The sequence below is a fragment of the Bactrocera neohumeralis genome, chromosome 4, assembly GCF_024586455.1.
Source record: "Bactrocera neohumeralis isolate Rockhampton chromosome 4, APGP_CSIRO_Bneo_wtdbg2-racon-allhic-juicebox.fasta_v2, whole genome shotgun sequence".
Classification (NCBI taxonomy): Eukaryota; Metazoa; Arthropoda; class Insecta; order Diptera; family Tephritidae; genus Bactrocera; species Bactrocera neohumeralis.
In genome coordinates, this window is record NC_065921.1 from 4,074,992 (window position 1) to 4,095,332 (window position 20,341).

Below are 20,341 nucleotides of genomic sequence, written 5' to 3' on the forward strand. Positions count from 1 at the left end.
TTGTTGCATCCACCATATAGCCCTAACCTTGCACCATCGGACTACCATTTGTTTCGGTCAATGCAGAACTCCCTTAAAGGAATAAAGTTGGCTTCGAGAAAAGCCTGTGAAAGTTACTTGTCGCAGTTTTTCACCGAGAAACCAGAAAAGTTTGACACTGATGGAATAATGTCACTTGCGATAAAATGGCAAAAAGTGGTCGACCAAAATGGTTCATTAAAGATCATTATGAAAAAATAAGTGGAGGTTTGATTAGTAATACGAAAAGACTTTTTCGACCCAATATATGTATGCTTTGAAGACTAGAAAATATATATTTGATTTTGATTGAGTCCCCGGATGGAAATAACATTTCGAAAGCTGTAGTTCCGGCCAGAGAATTTGTGTTTAGGCAGTACTGTAAATAGTCGATTTTGGAGCATTAACCGTTATTAATCTTTCTATTCAAAAAAAAAAATATATATATATACATACATACATACATAGTAATCCATTCGTAAACTAGCACCGGAAACCGTGACTAAAGCTTAGACGGTTAGGTTAACCGATTCCGAAGCTGTGATTGCTACTACGCGTGTCTTAAACGATTTTGCCAGATAACCCAATGAGATATCCTAATTTTAATTTCCTTTTTTAGTTTAAATATAAACTCATATTTTGTCAAAAAAAGCTTGAAGGAAATATTATATTTTCTTTATGTATAATTATGATATTGAGCTGAAGAAGATGAAGACTGACTTGTATTTTATTAGAAGCAATTTCTCTACGTAAATTTGTAAGTAATGTCATTCCTAGATTTTTTAAATTAATTTCAAGTTAATATAGTGTCCTTACTAACTATAAAAGCTCTCCCAGATCAGGCGAGCTGAGTTAATAGCTCATGTGATTATATTAAGTCCACGACTTCATGTTTTCTGAAAGACTTCTATTCCAACAGATCACAACAAATATCAAACCTTAGCTCAGTCGAAATTAATCCTAGTTTTCTTGAGAACCTCTGTGTTTTTGAACAACTGACCAATCAACTGTAAAACCGCATTCACGAAAACGCAACTAATCTTCCTAAACGACTTCTAAGCAAGTTAAAATTAATTAACATACAGATACACATATATGTATATACGCATGCACACATGCATATGTGCTAGCATTTTAAATTTATAGAATTCACTTACTTATAACGACCCAACACTGAACATCAAAAACCAATTAAAATCAATTTGGCAACCAACAACCGCACACCGAATTTTCAACTCATAAACTCGAACACCTTGCATCGTTTCCTTTTCCAATTAAACTCCACCATTTTCCATTAATAAATTTACATAGAGACAAACTCACAAAGGCGCACATACGAGTGTGTGGCGCTGACTTTGCACACACACACCCACACATATATACACATATACTGACATAAATACGTTTTGTTGGTATGAAGCTTCGCCACACAGCATTTATTATTGTCGTTTCCTCCGAATGCTCACCATCCACGAATCCCCGCTTGCCGCGCTGCTTGACTCCGTGCTTCTTCTTTGGCTTCCGCTCCGGCGCTCTTCGCTCCGTCACCACGTATTTCTATAATAAAATTAAATTAGAAGACCAGAAAATTAAATCATCAAAGCACGACAACCCGAGCAACTGGCTTAAAAAACCTGCTCCATTGGGATGCATGTGTGTAGACGCGGCTAGGAATGAGTATGCGCGGCCAAACACATTAAAAATGGCAACCTTTTCCATTTTGCTCTCGTGTAGGTTTGTTTTTTGCGCCGCGCGCCCAGCGAATATGTGGAAATTTCGTTCGATGGCAACGTCACTTTATTTAATTTCCAGTACCCATTTCACACACATGCAGACACACACACCGACACATATGTATATATAGTGCAGCTGCCCCCTCCAACCCCCCAACAAAACACTTTTATGGCGCTCGCCACTTCGATTTCCCTTACTGGCAGTCATATATATATAAATGTACATGTATGTATGTGTGTCGCTGTATGTAGCACCCACACGAGTTCACCACTTCATCATCAGCGCTTCTTTGACTTGCGTGAACGTTTTTCATTAAACTTGAATGATGACCAAAGCATCCTCGTGTGTCCATTTAGCGGCAGCAACATCATCAACGGCGCAGGCTGGCTGGTGGGTGGTGTTGGGCAGTCATAAGCGGAGCTGCGGGTTTGGTGGTGTGGCGTAACTGCCTGCTCGGGATTGGTTTGACATTGGGTAGTCACCTAAATTAAATTTCTTCATCAACTCAAACTCATTAAAAAACAATAAAGCAACGCAGTGTTCTTGTTGTCTCTGTAGTACTCTGGACGGTTTTGTTGTTGTGCGCTGGACTGCAACAGCTGCTGTTGTTGGTGTTGTGCGCAAGCGCGCTCATTGGACGCGAGCAGAAATGCTCATGGCGTACGCGTAAAGTCGCTGCGAGCAGCGGAGACTGGTTTAGGCCACTCCTCCTGCTCTACAAACACACTCACAAACAAGGCGAAGCCAGAGACAGGGTTTTTTTTTGGTAATAATGTCAAATATTGGGATATTTTTGAAAAGCGGCTGGCAAGAAATTGGGGGAAATTTTGAGTTACACAAATTAAAATCTAAATTTAGTGTTAGAATGAGAGTTAGAAAACCGGTTTACAAAAGGGTGAAACAAAACGAAACTATGTAAATGAATATCACATTTGTTGTAATCCACGTGCTTTTGATTCGCTCAGAAATTATTCGCTGAAAGATAATTAAGAGATAGTTCAAAATCGTTTTCCAAAATCTAATTATATAGTGAGGCTATTTTTTTTTTTTGAAATCCTTTTGATTTTGCTTACTTAAAGATATATTGAAAAGTAACAAAATATATCTTTATGTTCATAAGTATGCAATGAACCGATTTTTTTTACTTGATGCTGATGCTGATCTGATGCCCTTATAAGTTAACAGTACTCTCCTTAATTGCTCGGGATTAAGGCAGATAACTTAAATATTTTTGAAAAAAATCTGTGATAGCCTACAGTAAATATTATTTTTCTCCTTGAAGGTGCGCCTATACCTGGGCCAATTTTCGTAATACGTATAGCCGCGTCGGTTGACGCACGTGATTTGTGCAAAAAACGAAAATTAGTGTGAACTCCTAAAGTTCGGAGCATACTAAAGTATAGCCAGCAGGGATACGAGAGCTAGCATGAGACACTAAGTAGTAGAACTTCTAAGAAAAGAAATTCTGCGAAAATATATTTGCTGGTTTCAGCGTCCGATGTGCGGGTATAGGAAGGTGAAAGGTTTACTGGGGTTTCGTCGAGCTAAACCGGCCCATTTTCAATCGTTTTTTTTTTCTTATGAAAAATTAAATATTTTATTCAAACTTCTTAGTTTTCCAAAGTTACATACATATATTACAAAGATTTTATGGAATTTTTAAGGGAAAAAATTTCCGGCAGTCCCTCAAAAGGGTGTTCAAGCGTTCACAACAGAACTCCTACAGGATCATCAAAATTAAAAAGAGAAAAATAAGTGCTTGCTAAGGCCTTTAACAACATGGATAATGGATGAAAGAAAATCACAAAAGTGGCTATATGGCTGGTCTCGAGCGCGCAACTTTTCAAAGCTCCAAGACTCGGATCAACTTGAGAATTTAAGAAGAAAAATTTAAGATATTCTAAAGATGTTATAGAATCAAACACGGAATAAAATTTGTTCATGGTAGTCGTGAAACCCATTTAACCCCTTAAAACTACTAGGAGCTTATTGGATCCTAAAGTTACTTTGGAAATTCGGAATTTTTTGTTATTTTATAATAAAATACATTTAATAACAAGTGTCTTTATCAACTAGTACTTCAGATTTTGAGATATCGATCTGAAACTGCTATAACAAGAAATCGCATTCAAGTTTTTATATGAATAACTTTTATTTGATAAGATCTCTTGAAGAAATTTGGAATGTATTGTTGCCCAAATCAAGGTTACAAACCATTTGGATGCCATACATAGACTTGTTTATCAAACACTAATTCTTGTATGCAAGTTTTTTATTTGTCAAGGGTACTAAAGATGCAGTGCAACTGAAGTTAATGATTTTTCTTGTTTTTTTTTTATATTATTAAGTTTTAGACAATATATATTTTTTTCTAGATTTGGTGATCGTAACGTTACAATCTGGCAATTCTAAACTGCATAATATAGTTCGACGTTTTTATGGGTATGGGTAGCACATACTTAGAATGTTTAAACATACGAGAGGTGTTTTAGTTGTTTATAGTTACTCAAAACATTCAACTCGGCCACAAAATGGAATCAGTTCACGAACATTTTAGCGCGATTATTTTTTTAAACTTTCGACGTGGATTATCTCAGCAACAAAACATCGGTGAACTGAATTAAATTTTGGGCCATGAAGCTCCAGGACCAATATTTATCGCTGGTATGGTGATTAGAATCGAGGTCGTAGATCACTCCAAAAGGAATTTCGTGAAGGTCGTCCAAAATCAATTATTATTATAGTAACTTATGATGCTGTGAGCAACCTAATATTGCAAGATCGTCATATGACCTGTCATGAGATTTAGTCAACTGTGGGCATTAGTGAGACCAAGATACATTCAATATTGCATGGATATATCCCTGTTAAAAAATTTGTTCCTAAAGAATCCCAAACAGTTTGTCAATCTCTCAAAAAAAGCTCGTAACAATTGGTCTAGAGAAGTGTCAAATACGAAAGCGGTGCTTCGACATAAGTCTATGACAACCTGACAGATGTTGAATCTCGATTTTACAGCTGACGACTGAATGTTGTGAATGTTTCCAGATGAGCCGTATCCAAAACGGCTATTTGCGCACGAATGGCTTCCGAGCAAATAGTTGCCGGATTTTTTTTTTTTTTTTTGAAAACTGAACATATAGCAATCATAACACTACAACAATACTGAGCTGTAGATACTGGGTGTTACACATTGCTTTGCTTGCCAGTTATCATGAAATGACTTTCAAGAAATCAGGAAAACAAACCACCGAAGGCGGACCTCTCTTCATTTATTCACTATGTTACCAAGAACTAATAGTTTTAATAACTTGTTTAAAAATCAGTTAAATAAATATTACATTCAAATTGCTTAAATTTTATTTTAAGAGATTTTGAATTGAGATTTATGTTTGTGAAGGCAAGCTGTTTTAATTGAATTCCCAATAACTTCGAATGAGAGGGTAGCTGCATTTGAATTTAGCAAATAAAATTTACTTTTCATAATCATTTTCCTTTTTCCTTTTAAACGTCCTTTAATATAGTGCCTCAGTGATAATATTTTTATTTATATACATACATACATACATACATATGTATGTATATGGAAGTATATCGAGATCAAATAATGCAGAAAATTGCAAATAATACTTTTTGTTGTTCCGTTCGTGCACGTTTACGTCGCATAATCAAGAAATACAGTAAGGATAAACATTTGATGAAATTAACCAATATCCTGACAAGCAGCTCCTGCAAAGCAAACGATATTTCCTTTAAATTTTCGTTGCATCCACAACGTTGCAGTGACTTTGTTGTTGTGTTGCGCTGCTTTTCTGCTTTCAAATTTGTCGATTTGTGTTGTATTTTTTCCGTCTTCACTTTTTGCTGGAAATGGGCAGCACAAAATTGAATTCAATTGAATTGTATTGAAGTGAAGCGGCGGAGCGCTGCTCAAAGGACGAGCGTATAAAGTGAAAATATTTACCGCAATACATATGTATGTATGTATGTGTGCATGTGGCGCGTAGTGAGTGTAAGCATAACAGTTACAGTTACAAATACAGTGGCATTCTGCCAGCCATCATGCAATGTTTTTGTTTCCGTTTTCTCCATCCATTTGCTGCTGTCATCTTTTCAGTTATTTTGTTGTTTTAGTTGCTTTTTTGTGTTTTCATCTTCCCAATCAAGCAATAAAAACAACAGCGGCTGCCCACAAACATCCCCTTTCGGTAATTGCACGAAAACCAGGCATTCAATTCAATTCAAACCGACCGCACACACACACTCACATACATGCGCATTTCGTTTTGCTCTGCTTCCCTGCTCAGCCTCTGTATTCGATTGCGCTGCTGTCTGTCTGTCTGTGTGCGACTGTTTCTATATCTATTCCAGCAGACCAAGAACACTTGGACAACTCCTCAGCCTCCACTCACCGCGAAGCGCACACTGCCCGCCCTCCGCCGCCCGCTCAGTCGCTGCCATCTAAACGGTGTGCAAATATCTCAATTATCTTGTCTCGGCTCTTGGCCAACTCGCTGCTCGTTTATCGTTTATTGCACAATAACAAAATTAAGTGCCTTTTAAGCCACACACAAGCACACACACACACACAGCTGCCCGCACGCGCCCGTGTTTGTGGAATTGTTCGCACTTTGGGAGACAAGCGAAGTGAGTAGCGCTGAACTGTTATGAACTTGTGCAAATGCTCTGCTGCGAGTATATACCCACAAACACACATACACACGCCTCGTTTGTCCTGCTGTCGTTATTGCCAACGCTTTTGTTGTTGTTGCTTCGATGGCGCTTCATCAAAATCACAGTTCATTTGCGCAAGCGGGAGCGGGATGCACAATCACTCTGCGCTACCACTTATCGGCCCGCAGCACACACTTGGCTGCGTGTGTGCATGTGTGTTGGCTGTCTTCTTCCTTCCGCCTGCTTTTCATTCAATTGCCCACTCTCCAGCGCTTACTTTGCTGATTTATGTGATTAAGTGTTTTTGTATCCTTATAAAGCTTGCTCTCTTCCATTACAGCAGCTGCAGCAACACAACACTCACAAGCACACACGCATACACTTACAAGCAGAGAAGGAATTATGCGACGTAGCGCCATTGCCTCATCAAGCGTTGTTGAATGAGGGTTTTGCATATTATCCCCGTAAGTACCCATAGCCATCCGTCCTGCACTAATGAGTAGCGGATTATGTTCGAGAGAGCGTATGTGACGCTCAGCTGATGCATGTTCAAGGGGTGTGAAAATGGTAAAGAGTGAAAATTTCCCTTTATTTTCGTGGCCATTTCACATGGCCTCTTGAATGAAATTCGATCGTGGTCACGTGCTGAGACACTTTCAATTTGTTTACTAATTAGCTTGGAGATTTATTTTTAGGGTCATGCGGAAACTAATAGTTTTATTAGAGCACATAGTGATGAAAATGGGGAAATTTTATACTTTTTTTTATTATATACATACAATATATTAAGTTTGCCATGAAGTTTGTAACACCCAGAAGGAACCGTCGGAGACCCTATAAAGTGTACACATAGATATAAATGTTCAGATTCTAAGCTCGTCCATCTCACCATGTTCTCTGTATGATTATATACTATATATACGCGAACTGTTTGTTCGGAACGGTTTGTCCGGAAAGTAATAGGACTGATTATATTCCACTGCGACTGTACTTCGGAGCGTGCGCGCACCGACTGGATTCGGTAGAGAGCGTTCCTAGCTAACGAATAAGCGGCTAGTCAGTTATTTCCGAGCACCTGGAGAGTCAGGACAAACATTTTCGCGTGACGTGTTTCTGTGAGTGGCGCAAGCCGAAAATCCAGCGTTCGTTAGAGCAGAGGTACGCGACTAAATTCTGTGTGAAACTCGGTAAATCTGCGACAGAGACGTTTGATATGATCAAGCAGGCAGGGTCGGGAATAGGTCGCTGATGTAGACAGGAAGAATGAGCAAATCCAAAGTGAAAACGGGTTCAAAAAATTTCCATCACGTACAGAATAAATCATGGTCTGTCTAAAAAAAAAAAAAATAGGCTATACACCGTAATTTCTGTCTGCTTTTTGCGGAGGTCAAACACATACCTTTCAGGCCGTGTTTTTCTACTTGCCACTCGGAAATATTTATCACCCAGAAACAAAAACCTTGTTTTCGACACAAGTGCGTATTCCGAGAAATAGACATTTTTCCTAGTAAGCCAGCCAAGACTCAACAAAAATATCCTTTTCCTTACTCAACACTCCTCTCTGTATTGGTGAGCGCAATATTTCTTTAGGCCACGCCTCTCACGCGTTCCATACACTGCAAAGCGAAAAAAACCACTTCATCACACGGCTTTGTGTGTGTGTGTGTGTGTGTACTCTCTACCACGCCACTCAACCCTCCAAACCAGTTTCCCAATTCGATTTACGAGCATTCGAGTTTGCTGCACGTCTCACACTTACCAGAAACAAGCAACCAACGAAACAACAAACCAGCCAACCAGTCAACCTGGCAAACGGTGGGCTTAGCACTCTCGGGAAAGCGTGTCAGCCTAGGCAACCTGAACGGCCGTGTTGGTTTTTGCCGTTTGTTTATTGCCACCTTTGCATTGTGGCAGTGTGCTTCACGGTTGCACTTGAGCTCCGGCTACCTGGTTTTACGGTTCAACAACGCACGGCATTCGTACTCTGGCCGAGGTAACGGCGCGTCCGTGTCAAGTTTGAACTAACGGTTACGGAATTTTGACGGGTTGACATTCAAAACAAAGAAAAACACAACAAATATTTGTGACCAAATCACTTACGTGAATTAGTGAGGTGAAAAAGCGTCGGCATTGCACTGCTTGCCGATTAAATAAACACAAGAAGAGAGCTTTAAAGCGAGCTTTTATTGTGCTTTTGAAAATAAAATCAGTTAATTTAATCAGTGACACTTTAATAAAAAGCAATTAAACAAAAAAGAAATTATGAATTATTTTTGTGAAAATTTATAGAAACGAAAATATTTGAACTTCTCTAAAGCAATTTGTTGGTGTGAAAAAGAAGCTTGTGAACTCGTTAGAAATAATATTACTAATAATTAAATAAGCGAAAATGGATATAAAAACTACGCCACCACCCACACTAATGAACTCGCGGTCCACTGCATCGCCGCCTGCCAACAATAGCGCCACTTCGCCAGCGCCCGCCTCTCCCACCGCCGCTATGGCATCGTCCACGGCCGCCGGCGCCATGAGCAGCATTGCAGCGCTCGGCAGCATGTCCAACGTGCAGAAACAGACTTTTCAAAACATTTTTGAAAAACTGGTTTCCAGTAATGGCGACGGTGGCAAGTTTCCGCCCAAACAACTCGAGAATTTTCGTCATTTGCTGGAGAACGTGCGCGATTCGAAGAACTTGCAGCTGATTGTGGAGAAATTTAAAAATTTGGAGCAGTTCGAACAGAACTTTTTAAGCGGCGCCAATAATAACTCGGTCATTGCGGAAGGTATTGAATATAGTTGATTTTAAGTTGGAAAAAGTGTTGAAATTAAGTGAACTCTGGGAGCTGCCCGGTTAAATTTCGTTGCATCATAGCTTAGTTTTAAGCTGAGTTAAAAATTAGTTAGTCAATATCACTTAAGTGGCAGGTGATTAGGATTTATAATAATTTCTAATCAACTGTGAACTTTCAACTGTTTTCGAGATGATAAAATTGGTATACGTTTTGTGTCGAGCATGTGTAAATCTTCATCTTAATCAAACGCTGCTAGTTCCTAGTTCCTTAAAAACTAAAACAAGTATTGTGTGCAGCCAACTTTTTCAGAAAACATTATTCATTACAGATCATGGTTAAATGTCCATTAACATCCATAAAGTTTTTAAGGTAGCCAAAGTCGTATTTCGTAAGTTCAAGTCTGCGTTTATGGATCGTGTTTTCTTGGCTAAAGATTAGAATGGTGAAAAGGCTCCAATTGAAGACGTAACTTGATGCTACATCTGCGTTTCTTTGCCTTCCTCTTATACTCTGAAATAGGTATATTATGTAAGTTTGCTACGAGGTGTGTAACACTAAGACGGAAACGTATGACCGTATAAAATATATATCTCAATGATCTGTATGCCCAGTTGAGGCGATTTACAAATGTCCATATAAATATATATAACGGTACTGCTCAAAACTACGAAAAATATCAATAAATCAACAACTAAATACGCCTGAGACATAAAATTTCATATCCAAGATGTTTTGAGAGGGTTTTATGGGAACGGGTGTGAAAATTGAACGATGGGCGTAGCACCACTCACTTTTGAGAAAAAACATATCTCGGAACACGGCCTCCCAACTTCGACTAAATTTAGTACTTGTCAATCCTTAATATTCCTATATCACAGTGCGAAAACTACTTCCCATATAACACAGTTTTAAATTATATTTGATTCTTTCTTTTCCCAGTGTGCAAATCAAGAAGTAATTAATGTAATGGGCTACAATTTAGCACGAATAATCCCTTTGGAGTATTTCATTTTGTGACCGAAAATTGTTCGAATCCGACTGAAACTGCTGAAGCCCATAGGTAACGAATATGTGGACCCCAGTACCTATAGTTGATTTTTGACCGAAAAAATCGATCAATGTGTGAGATATACAATTGAAATTCAGGGATAATTTTTTCGTGAAAATAGCCTTTGTGTCTTTGTCTACGTGCTTCCCTTAGGTCCCTTGTACCTAAAATTTGGCGAAAACTCGACCTAGCCCTCATATAACTAACACATAACATATGAGAGACTTTACTCCATATGATTGGTGATGGTACCTTAACGAACCACAGGAAACATTTTCTTAGTATGTGGCATATTAATGGAAGGTAGTAGTATTAGCAAAAAATAAATAAAATCATTCATATATGTGTACCGTTTAACTTCTATAACTCGAAGTCTCTCTAACTCGAAGTTGTATCGTGGATTATGGTGCTTCGAGTTAGGAAAGTTCAGCTGTATGTATAAAATGTTCGGTTGCCCCTGAACTTAGCCCTTCCTTACTTGTTTCAAAAAATGTTTCGCATTTTTTTATTGATTGCGTTGAAGCTCTGCTTGTGTAACTTTGAAAAGTCTTTCATAATGAAGATATTGTGCAACTTTAAAGCGAAGTTTTCGAAATCAGCAGTTAAAAATTATTAAAAAATATAATAACTTTTGTAAATGTTTGATAATATTGACACAATGACATATGTAATAAAATCGTTCTAGGCACTAAAATATTGACTTGATTCTAATTCGTTTTTCCATTAAAACGCCATTATGCGTCGCTTAAATAGAAACAGAAAACAACATTTACCGTTGTCCACTTTCCATAGGCAAAAAGACTTCGAATGCAAATAAACAAATTACAACAATAATAATGGCCATAAAATCAGTCTGATTTAATTAAAGCAAATGTGCAGCAGGCACGCTCTCAGCGGCTAATGTGCATACTACATACATATATACAATTAGAATAAAAAATTGAGAAAATCGCCAACACATGCAGCACATGACACACCTGCAACCTTAATTGAATGCAAATTACACGCAACAACAACAATAGACCGAAAAAATAAAGAAATTGCGATAAAATTTGTTCACAACTTTGTTGCTGTGCATATTTGCTCACACACATACTTATGTACACGTTATTACACAGAGAAAAAAATAAACTAGGGTTTAATGCGATGACCGGGTGACGTACTCTTGTTGCAAAAATTTGTTGATGAAGTGTAGATGTTTCCAGTTTATTTTTAATTTTTTTTACGTTTCGTGGCAAATGAAACTTAAATAATATAAATTCCGAATATAATGTAATCAATTTTAATTTTTAAAGTGTCCTTTTCTGCAATAATTGACTCAAATATGTTTGCCCGCCATCTTGTTGTTGGTGCACTCACAGCTTTACTGCATTCATTATTGTCACAACTAAAAGCCAGTTCGCTTTATCTCAGCCTCATATATTTGCCAACAATTTAGGTCAATAATTAACAATTTAAACACGCTCACGAATCGCCACGCACACATAGAACTGGACACAAACTAACGATGATGGCCAAAACAGATTTAGATTTCAAAACCCAGTGGTAAAAAGTGTTGTGTCGGGATTAAACAAAAAGAAGAAAAAATATTCACAAATGCAAAATATAAAATAAATATAAATATATAATATATTAACTATAGTGACACGATCTGAACAATTTCTTCAGAGAATGCACTGTGCCGTGGACAATAACCCGTGCTAAATTTGGTGAAGATATCTCGTCTTTTTCATACGAACTCTTCATTTTGTTCAGTTTGTATGGCAGCTATATGCTATAGTCGTCAAATATAAGCGGTTCCGAAAAATAAACAGCTTCTTGGGGAGAAAAAGAAGTCATCATTTATTTAAATGAGTATTAATGAGTAGTCGAAAAAGTCTTTTCGTAGTTAGCGTTGTTCTGATGGTCCTTTCTGTTGATCAGTCTGACCGTTTTTTTTTTTTCAATTTCTTGGTTCAATCTCATCAGTTGTTGACAGTAAAATGGAAAATCAATTGTTCGAGTAGGCTGGAACAGTTCATAGTGGATGATTCCTTTCCAATCCCACCAAACACTCAGCATAACCTTTCGAGGCGTCAATCCTGGCTTTGCGACCATTTGTTGAGCCTCACCAAGCTTAGACCATGATCTTTTTCGCACATTACTGTAGTATCTGAACCACTTTTCGTTTTCTGTTACCATTCGCTTCAAATTCGATTTCATTTCGTTTCAGCAAAGAATCGCAGATGTTAATTCGGTCCTTTAAATTTTTCACAGACAATTCATGTGGTACCCAAACATCGTGCTTCTTTTTGAAGCCAACGTTTTTTAAATGGTTCAAAACCGTTTGATGATGAATGTTAAGTTCCTTAGCGATGTCATGGCTGCTTATGTGACGGTCAATATTTTTCATAATTTCATCGAATTTTTCAACGATAGGTCGCCCAGAGCGAGATGCATCTTTCACATCGAAATTTATTGATATTAATATTTTATAGGTTTTCTGAAAGACGATATTCCGTGCATAATAGAGTTTACAATAGAAATGAAAAACTCGGTTCTCGAATATAGGTTGATAGGTGGGACAAACAAAAAATAGTACCGTTCCTTATTAAGGCTTCATTTACGAATTCAATATTACCTAGACACTGCGAGAGCTATTTTCATCACAACGTCACTAAGTCAAAGACACCACATATATTCACACCACACCACATCCAACTGAGTCACTAGTTTTCACCACTGGGATGCGATTGCTTGCTTGCATTGATAGCGGTGACACAAGAATGTCTCTGTAGGCTGCAGGCCGCCATGTTGCTGCTTTGCCGTGACATGACAAGCTGTGCCTGCCTGTCATGACAAATTGTCATAAAAGTGATTTTTAGTTTCTGATAAAAGTGCAACAGTCAGCCGCCAACACCGCCAACACCGCCAGCACCGCCAACTTGCCACTTCGCTCAACTCCCACTTTTGTGTGGGATTGTGTGCTGGGTCGGCGACGCATTTGGTGGCATTCGTGTGGCGAGTTGCAGTTCGGCGCACGAAACGATCGGTAATTACGGTGTTTACCTCGTTAAAAACAAACATGTCGCCAATAAATGACATCCCCCGCCACCCCCACTGCCACCGCCACATAACTGTGCAAACACGCCACACATACACATGTATGCATGTGTTTAGGAGCGTATGAGTGTGTGTGTGTGTTGGATTTTGTGGAGCAAGGAGGTGAATGCGCAACTGCAGCGCTGCCGGTGGTGTTGGTGATGGAGTGCACTTTTAATGCTATTAAAAATTGCTTACAAATTTATGACAGGCTCGTGCACTTAATTGCATTCATTATTTTAATTGTGTAATTCCGATTTTTTAATTTAATGGAAATTGTATTCAAGTGACTTTCACTGGCAGCACAAAATTTGCCTGCTTGACCAGAGCTTACGAATACATATGTGTATGTGTGTGCCAAATGTGTTCAGTTTTACAAGTTAAGTGCGAACAAGGTGTATTGGACTTCGAAATAAGATTTTGAAACTGATTTTCTTGCCAAATAGTACCTATTAAAAAATTATCCATACTAATTCTAATATGAAAGTTGAATTTTTTTCATTTAATTACATTGTTATCCCTTTATCTACTGAGACAGCATAAAAAAAATAAATTTTTGGGAATTTAAGAAAAAAAAATTATTCTTTCAATTAAAACTCTGTGTGAGATTTATAGATACCTTCGAATATACTTTTTGAAAGAAAAACTTAAATTATTCCGTGTTACATGCAATCTCCACCGGAGCTAAAAAGACACTTCCACTACCGAAATTTGACTTTTGATCATATTTGCATTGGCAAAATAATATATGGAGCACTAATATACTTACTTTAGGAATAGACTGACAAAATTTGATGGTGATGGGATCATTTGTCTCCGCAAGTCCACTCAAGCAAATTTGAAAGAAATAATTAAAAACGGAAATGTATCACCTAAAAAAATCGAGTTAGATATAGGCTTATACCATATATACAATATAACGGGTGATCTAAGTAGAGGTATTTTATTCAATAGCTTTTTTTTAACATTTTTATTTTTATTTTATTTTTGTTCATTATCGTTTGGGATTACTTTATAGAAAGCCTGAACAGCGTTTACAAATCGTTTACCTTTAATATGTAAAGAATGTGTTTTGGGTGCTTCGCTCAACTTATGGTCAACATAATCATTTTGAAACCCAGCATTCATTATTGGATAATATTCCCCCGAATAGATCACGTCCAGCATGCAGAGATGAAAATATATCACCCGTAGCTGAGAGTGTACACGAAGACCGTGGAGAGTCGATAAGAGCACAATCAAATGGTTTCGCATCAATCAATGTATTCATTTCATCGTGTACTATCACAGCGTTAGACTTTTTCCTTTGAGAATATGTAAAGTCTGAATTCTATGCGGACAATCCCGCTTCGAGTCAGGCTTTGGAGCAAAACATCACGCTTGTCATTTGCCAGTTACTAGTGGAAATACTCGCACGGATGGACCACCTGAGACGTAGTCACGGCCAACATTTGTAAGAGATAATCTTCAAAAATAAATTCCAAAGATTGTTTTTTGGTTGATAATTCACATTCCCCATTAATTTTGAAGTTTCTGTGTTTTTTCTTTAAAAAAGTGGATAACCTCGAAATGAATCACCCTTGTCTATCTGTCAGTCTGTTACAAGATATAAAATGAAGCTATCTTAATGACACTCGGTACATGGTTTCTTGAAAAAAGTGAGGGCGAGTTCGTAGATGGGCGCAATTGGACCGCAAAGTACAATAACTAAGTACTAAATAAAGATAAAAAGCTGGGATTGATGACATCGGGTGAAAACCTGTCCTAAATCCCATATACAAGTAGCTAACAAACCTGATGCACTTGAAAGTATTTCCCTGGCTTTGATACTGATAAGTTGCAAAATAATGAAATGTTCACCCGAGCCTAGCTCTTCGTCACTTGTTTTAAATTCGACACATAAAATGTTTCCAAATATTAAACTAATTTTAACAAATTCAAATTTGAAATCTTTTAGACGCTGACATCACTTTGAAGGACACCTCGCGGAAATTCGGCACAAGCGGTCAGGCTCTAACGCCACGCCATACCATTGACGCCATACTGGGACTAAAGAATCGCAGTGAATGCGGGGAAGGTAAGTGCAAAGCTTGTTTAGCGTTTATTTTTGGAATTCGAAACAAATTTAACAACAAAATATAAAGACAACTGGATTTAAATCACATTTTTATTAGAGGGGGTTGCGTGTTCCAGACTTCTTCTCCATGTTTGATTGCGAACGTCATAAAACACCCACAATTGTCGCTTTTGGCAATTACAGCCGTGTCGAAAGAAAACAAAAAGCAAATTGAAACACAATAAAATTTGACAGGTGGCAGCACGGCCAGGCACCAAGTCGAAATTGCGTTATAATCCATTTAAATCGTCTACTAATCCTTGGAGTAAAAATAAAAAATGACGAAAACACATTATAAACTACCGCCCAACCAAAAAGGCATTAAAACTTTCAAGAAAACTGCATAAATTTGAAGCGCTAACAGCCGATGGCAACTAACAAAACGCCAGCAAACGCCTACTCGCGTGGATTTCTGCAAACAACGGTAAAACAATGGCACACGGAGGATAATGAAATCGGCTTAATCCCTTTACGAAATCGCGAATCACGAAATCAGCGCAAGGTGACGACGACGAACGCTTTCGCTCGCTGCTCTTATCAGCTGTCGTGCATCTAAATCCGCTAAATTACATTCCGAAGCGAAAAACGAAGGTGGTGCAGAGTGACGCTGATGGTGTTTAACAGCCAATATAACTACTAAACTGCGAGGGAAGCGCTGTAAGCTGACGAGCGTCTGCTTACTCAACTATTTGCACACAGTTATGGTGTCTTGGTTATGTGTTCGCGTTTTCATTCATGTTAGGGGGTATTCCACGTCTGCGAAGGAATCCTTAATTTGAAGTTATTTCCTCGTGTAGACGAAAACAAGTGTTAATGTGATTTAGCGATTAGCATTCCACGGCTTATCTACACAAGCCACTTTGGCATGGGACAGAACACATTTGTATTTTCTTATTTTTAAAGAAGCAAGCTTTTAGTTATTTGAATTTAGGCATGATTAGTTTGGCAAATTAGGTTGATCACAAGGTACATATGTACACCCCTCTCATTATTTCCACGTTTTTCTTAATAACTAGCAATGTGCCTTTGCATCTTGACCGATATTTCGATATACAAGTAGTATTTATGCCATGAACAGGGTATATTAAATTTGGTCAGAGGTTTGTTATGTCCAGAAGGAAAGTTCACTCGTGAACTAGTCCCTCGTTTTTGAGATATCGGTCTGAAATTTTTTTCATCGTAGTACGCCTTGAAAAGAAGATTGTACCTGCTCGATTAAGCTGTGCAGCTCGAATAATTTTCTTCAGCAGTAGATTGAAGAAGTCGCACGATAGGGGGTCGGCTTGTCTGAAACCTCGTTTGGTATCGAACGGCTTGAAGAGGTCCTTCCCGGTCCTTACGGAACTTTTGGTGTTGATCAATGTCAGCTTACACAGCCGTATTACCTTTGCGGTGATGCAAAGTTCAGAAATAGCGGCTTGGAGGCAGCACATTTTCGTGCTGTCAAAGGCAGCTTTGAAATCAACGAAGAGGTGGTGTGTCAATTCTCTTTTTACGGGTCTTTTCTAAAATTTGGCGCATGGTGAATATCTGGTCGGTTCCATTTATATCACTGACTTCTGTTTACTATGCAATAACATTAATATATAAGTATATTAATAGCAAATGATATACTCGCTGTCAATCTTTTTCTTCGAATATCGTTTCTTGTCAAGAAAAAACTTATTTTTAGACATATCACTCAGCTATATACCATAAGTATGTGTATGCTAGTATTGGTATATATGTAAGTAAATGTATGTGGTATGTATTTATCTGTCATGGCGCACGCCCAGCGAGCAAACACCGCCTGGATACACCAACACTCGCGCATACCTCGAACATTTAATTAAATCTTTGATTGTGTTTAATGGATGGGGCCGTGTCCTTTGTGCAATTAGATAACCTGATTCATGACGCAAATGACAGTAATAAAATCAAATTAATGACATGCCGCGGTGACAATTACAAATGTGTGTGTAAACAGTTATTGCTTGCGCATAACGGCTTGTTAGTTACTGCAACTTACTCGCTTCTACATACATACTATGTATTTGACTAGCTTATAGTACGCTTGAATAGATAAGACAATAATAGGCACAATTATTTTGGCAGATAATTGATTTCTAGTTAATTTTAGAGCGTATTCGTGGGGTTTACCGTTAACTTTTGTTTAAAAAATAGTCTCTTTAAAATATTTTGTGTAATAAAATATAATATCGCAAAATTTTTTTTTATTTTTATTTGTTACACATCTTCTTTCTACATCTTAATTAATTAGTCGTAGTTTTAGTAAATAAAATTTTATTTATTTGTTCATGTACATATACCAATATTCTCATGGCTCTGTTTTTTTTCTGTCTTATACCTATGTACATACGTAGTAGATGTATTAATAACCTTGTTTCAATCAGATGTCTGGAAAACCCAATAATTGTGCAGTCCTATTTTTGTAAGAAGGGGATGAAATTTCTAAAAATAAATGTTTATTCTTGTCCGATTGTCTATGCCTCCAAAAATTACATACTAAAATTTTCTGTAATATTTCAAATATTTTTCGCGTTACAGCTTTCTAAAATATACCCATCAATTCTAGTCAAGTTAGGCAATCAGTTTATCATTAAACCCGTTTGTCCTAAAACGGCATTTTTCAAATGTGCTTGAGTAGTTGTTCAATGACTAATGTGCTTGAGTAGTTGTTCAATGACTAATGATCTGATCACTACCAAATGTTCTATAAATAGGTGTCCATACAATGACCTACCAAGTTTTTTGATTGGCAGGCCACAAACGACAAAAGTTTCGGCTTTTTTTTAATAGCCGCCATTTCGACAAATTTTGATTTTTTTCAGCACAGGTCACTGTACAGACGATATCTTTTAAGCATAATTTTTTTCGCTTTCTTATTATTGAAGGCCGAAATCACTGCAGCAGTAGAGAATGTTTCCATCGCCGTCGGAGATCACTTGTACTCCGTTTAGTGCGGTGTTTTTTTGAATTTTCTCCGAAAATTTTCCTTAATTTCAGATTTCCAGCTTTCAACAAACATAGGGCCTACTGACCTCTTAAAAAATTCGCATAACTCTATATAAGAATTTTTGATTGAAAATTTGTGTTTTTTGTTTAATATATTAAATGAGAGTTTCTCCTTAATAATTTTACCAAATGTTTTTTATACAAGATAAAAATAAAAACAAAAAAACCTGAATATTTTAATTTTTCACATAAATTTTGGGGTTATGTTAAAGAGGTATTAATACAAAAAAATGTTCATATTTTAATTACCTTGCAAATTTACCATGTAACAGGTTTCTTCACGTCTCGTAGTTTTGCCGAAAATCGAAATACCCAGTTTTTAACCCCACAAAATTCTATCAAGCACGTCGCATCCTTTTTGCGACCTCAGATCCATCGCAAATCATTTTTTCTTTCATTTTTGTTTTTTGTGTTTTTCAATTATAAAGAGTTTCATCCTACCTGATTTTTTTTGTTTTCAAAAATTGGGTATCCTGGTCTAATACAATAATTTTTTTTGGTTCTTTTGATTCCCAAAAATTGTCTTTTTTCAGGCGTCAAACTCTGTGTGTTCATTAATGTCTTTCAAGTATATTTAGAGTGGATGACACCGTCATGGATTCGTTGTGATTCTATTTTTAAATATACCCAAAATAAAAACTAGCACAAATTCTTCGAAGTCTATGCACTACTTGCAGTCATAAAAATATATTTTTAGCCAACGGAAAACAGTACTAGATATACATTGTATAGTACATAGTATATAATGGGTAGTCTAAAAAGTATTTTCGTATTTCTAATCAAACTTCAACTTACGTTTTTATATTTATACTAATAAATAAACAAACAAATATGTGTACATACGAATATAATATATAGAATATATATATATCGCACACTATTGTCATACTAAAATGACGATTTATTTCGTAATTTCGTAATTTTGAGGTTATACTTGTATAATAGGTCCTTGTCTCTAATTTGAGGTCACAAAAACTAATTACTTTAATAAAACTAACGCTATTCAATCAATAGCAGCAATTAATATATATTTATAAGCAATTAATTACGATAATTATATCATTGTTATTTTTTTATTTGATTTATATACATAAGTATATAGCGATATATGCATTATTATACTTGTATTTCGTAGAGGTTAGCCGTTCCACCAGCAAACCATGCAGCCTTCACATAAAAAAATGAAAAGCTTTAAATTAATTATGTTTTAATTACAACGATAATAAGCCACGTCATTACCCAACTTGAAAAACTTGAAAAATTAATAATAACAACAACCTTCCACACAATTATGGCGTGCGTAGCTTTTACCTCGTTGACTAATGCGTGAAGGCTTCGACTACAACTCCAACTTCAACTCCAAAACGGACTTGGACTTAATTCGTTCAATGAAAAAAGCTTTTTACCTATAACAGTCATTATTTCCACTATTATTTCTGTTTCTGTTTTTGTGCAACTGGTCAGATCCTAAAATCAATTAAGTGCTGCGCAGTACAAAAATAAAAATCAATTAAAAATGGCTACCGTAGGCGAGCGCGCGTGTGTTGGTGTATGTGTGTGGTGGTCACTCGACTGCGACCGTTAAAAGCTGGTGCTGAGACGCGCCTATCACTCAGCCAATATGCGGAGTCGTCAGATCGCTTAAGCGGCCGGTAGGCGTTTCCAGTTGTCATGGTAATTGAGTGGCTGGCAGCCAATATAGAAGCGAAATTAATCGAATTACTTGCAATTTTAATGAACCAACAAACGCCGTTTGCATTGAAGCTCAAAGCGCCAAACACAAAACAGCAAATGGGACACAGCGGCGTATGAGTATTGCAAAATGCCATAATTGACAGCTGCAAAAGACAAACTTGCAAAAAA

General features: G+C 37.1%; 1 protein-coding gene across 1 annotated transcript in view; it reads left to right on the forward strand.

The window, feature by feature from the left end:
- Positions 1–8,342: 8,342 nt before the first annotated feature.
- The window catches only part of LOC126756073 (retinal homeobox protein Rx), a 60,356-nt gene continuing 48,357 nt past the window's right edge, over positions 8,343–20,341 (forward strand). The window contains exons 1-2 of the mRNA XM_050468897.1: positions 8,343–9,209; positions 15,305–15,424. Of these exons, the coding sequence (XP_050324854.1) occupies positions 8,816–9,209; positions 15,305–15,424 (514 nt within the window). The 5' untranslated portion in view covers positions 8,343–8,815. The remainder of the gene's footprint in view (positions 9,210–15,304; positions 15,425–20,341) is intronic.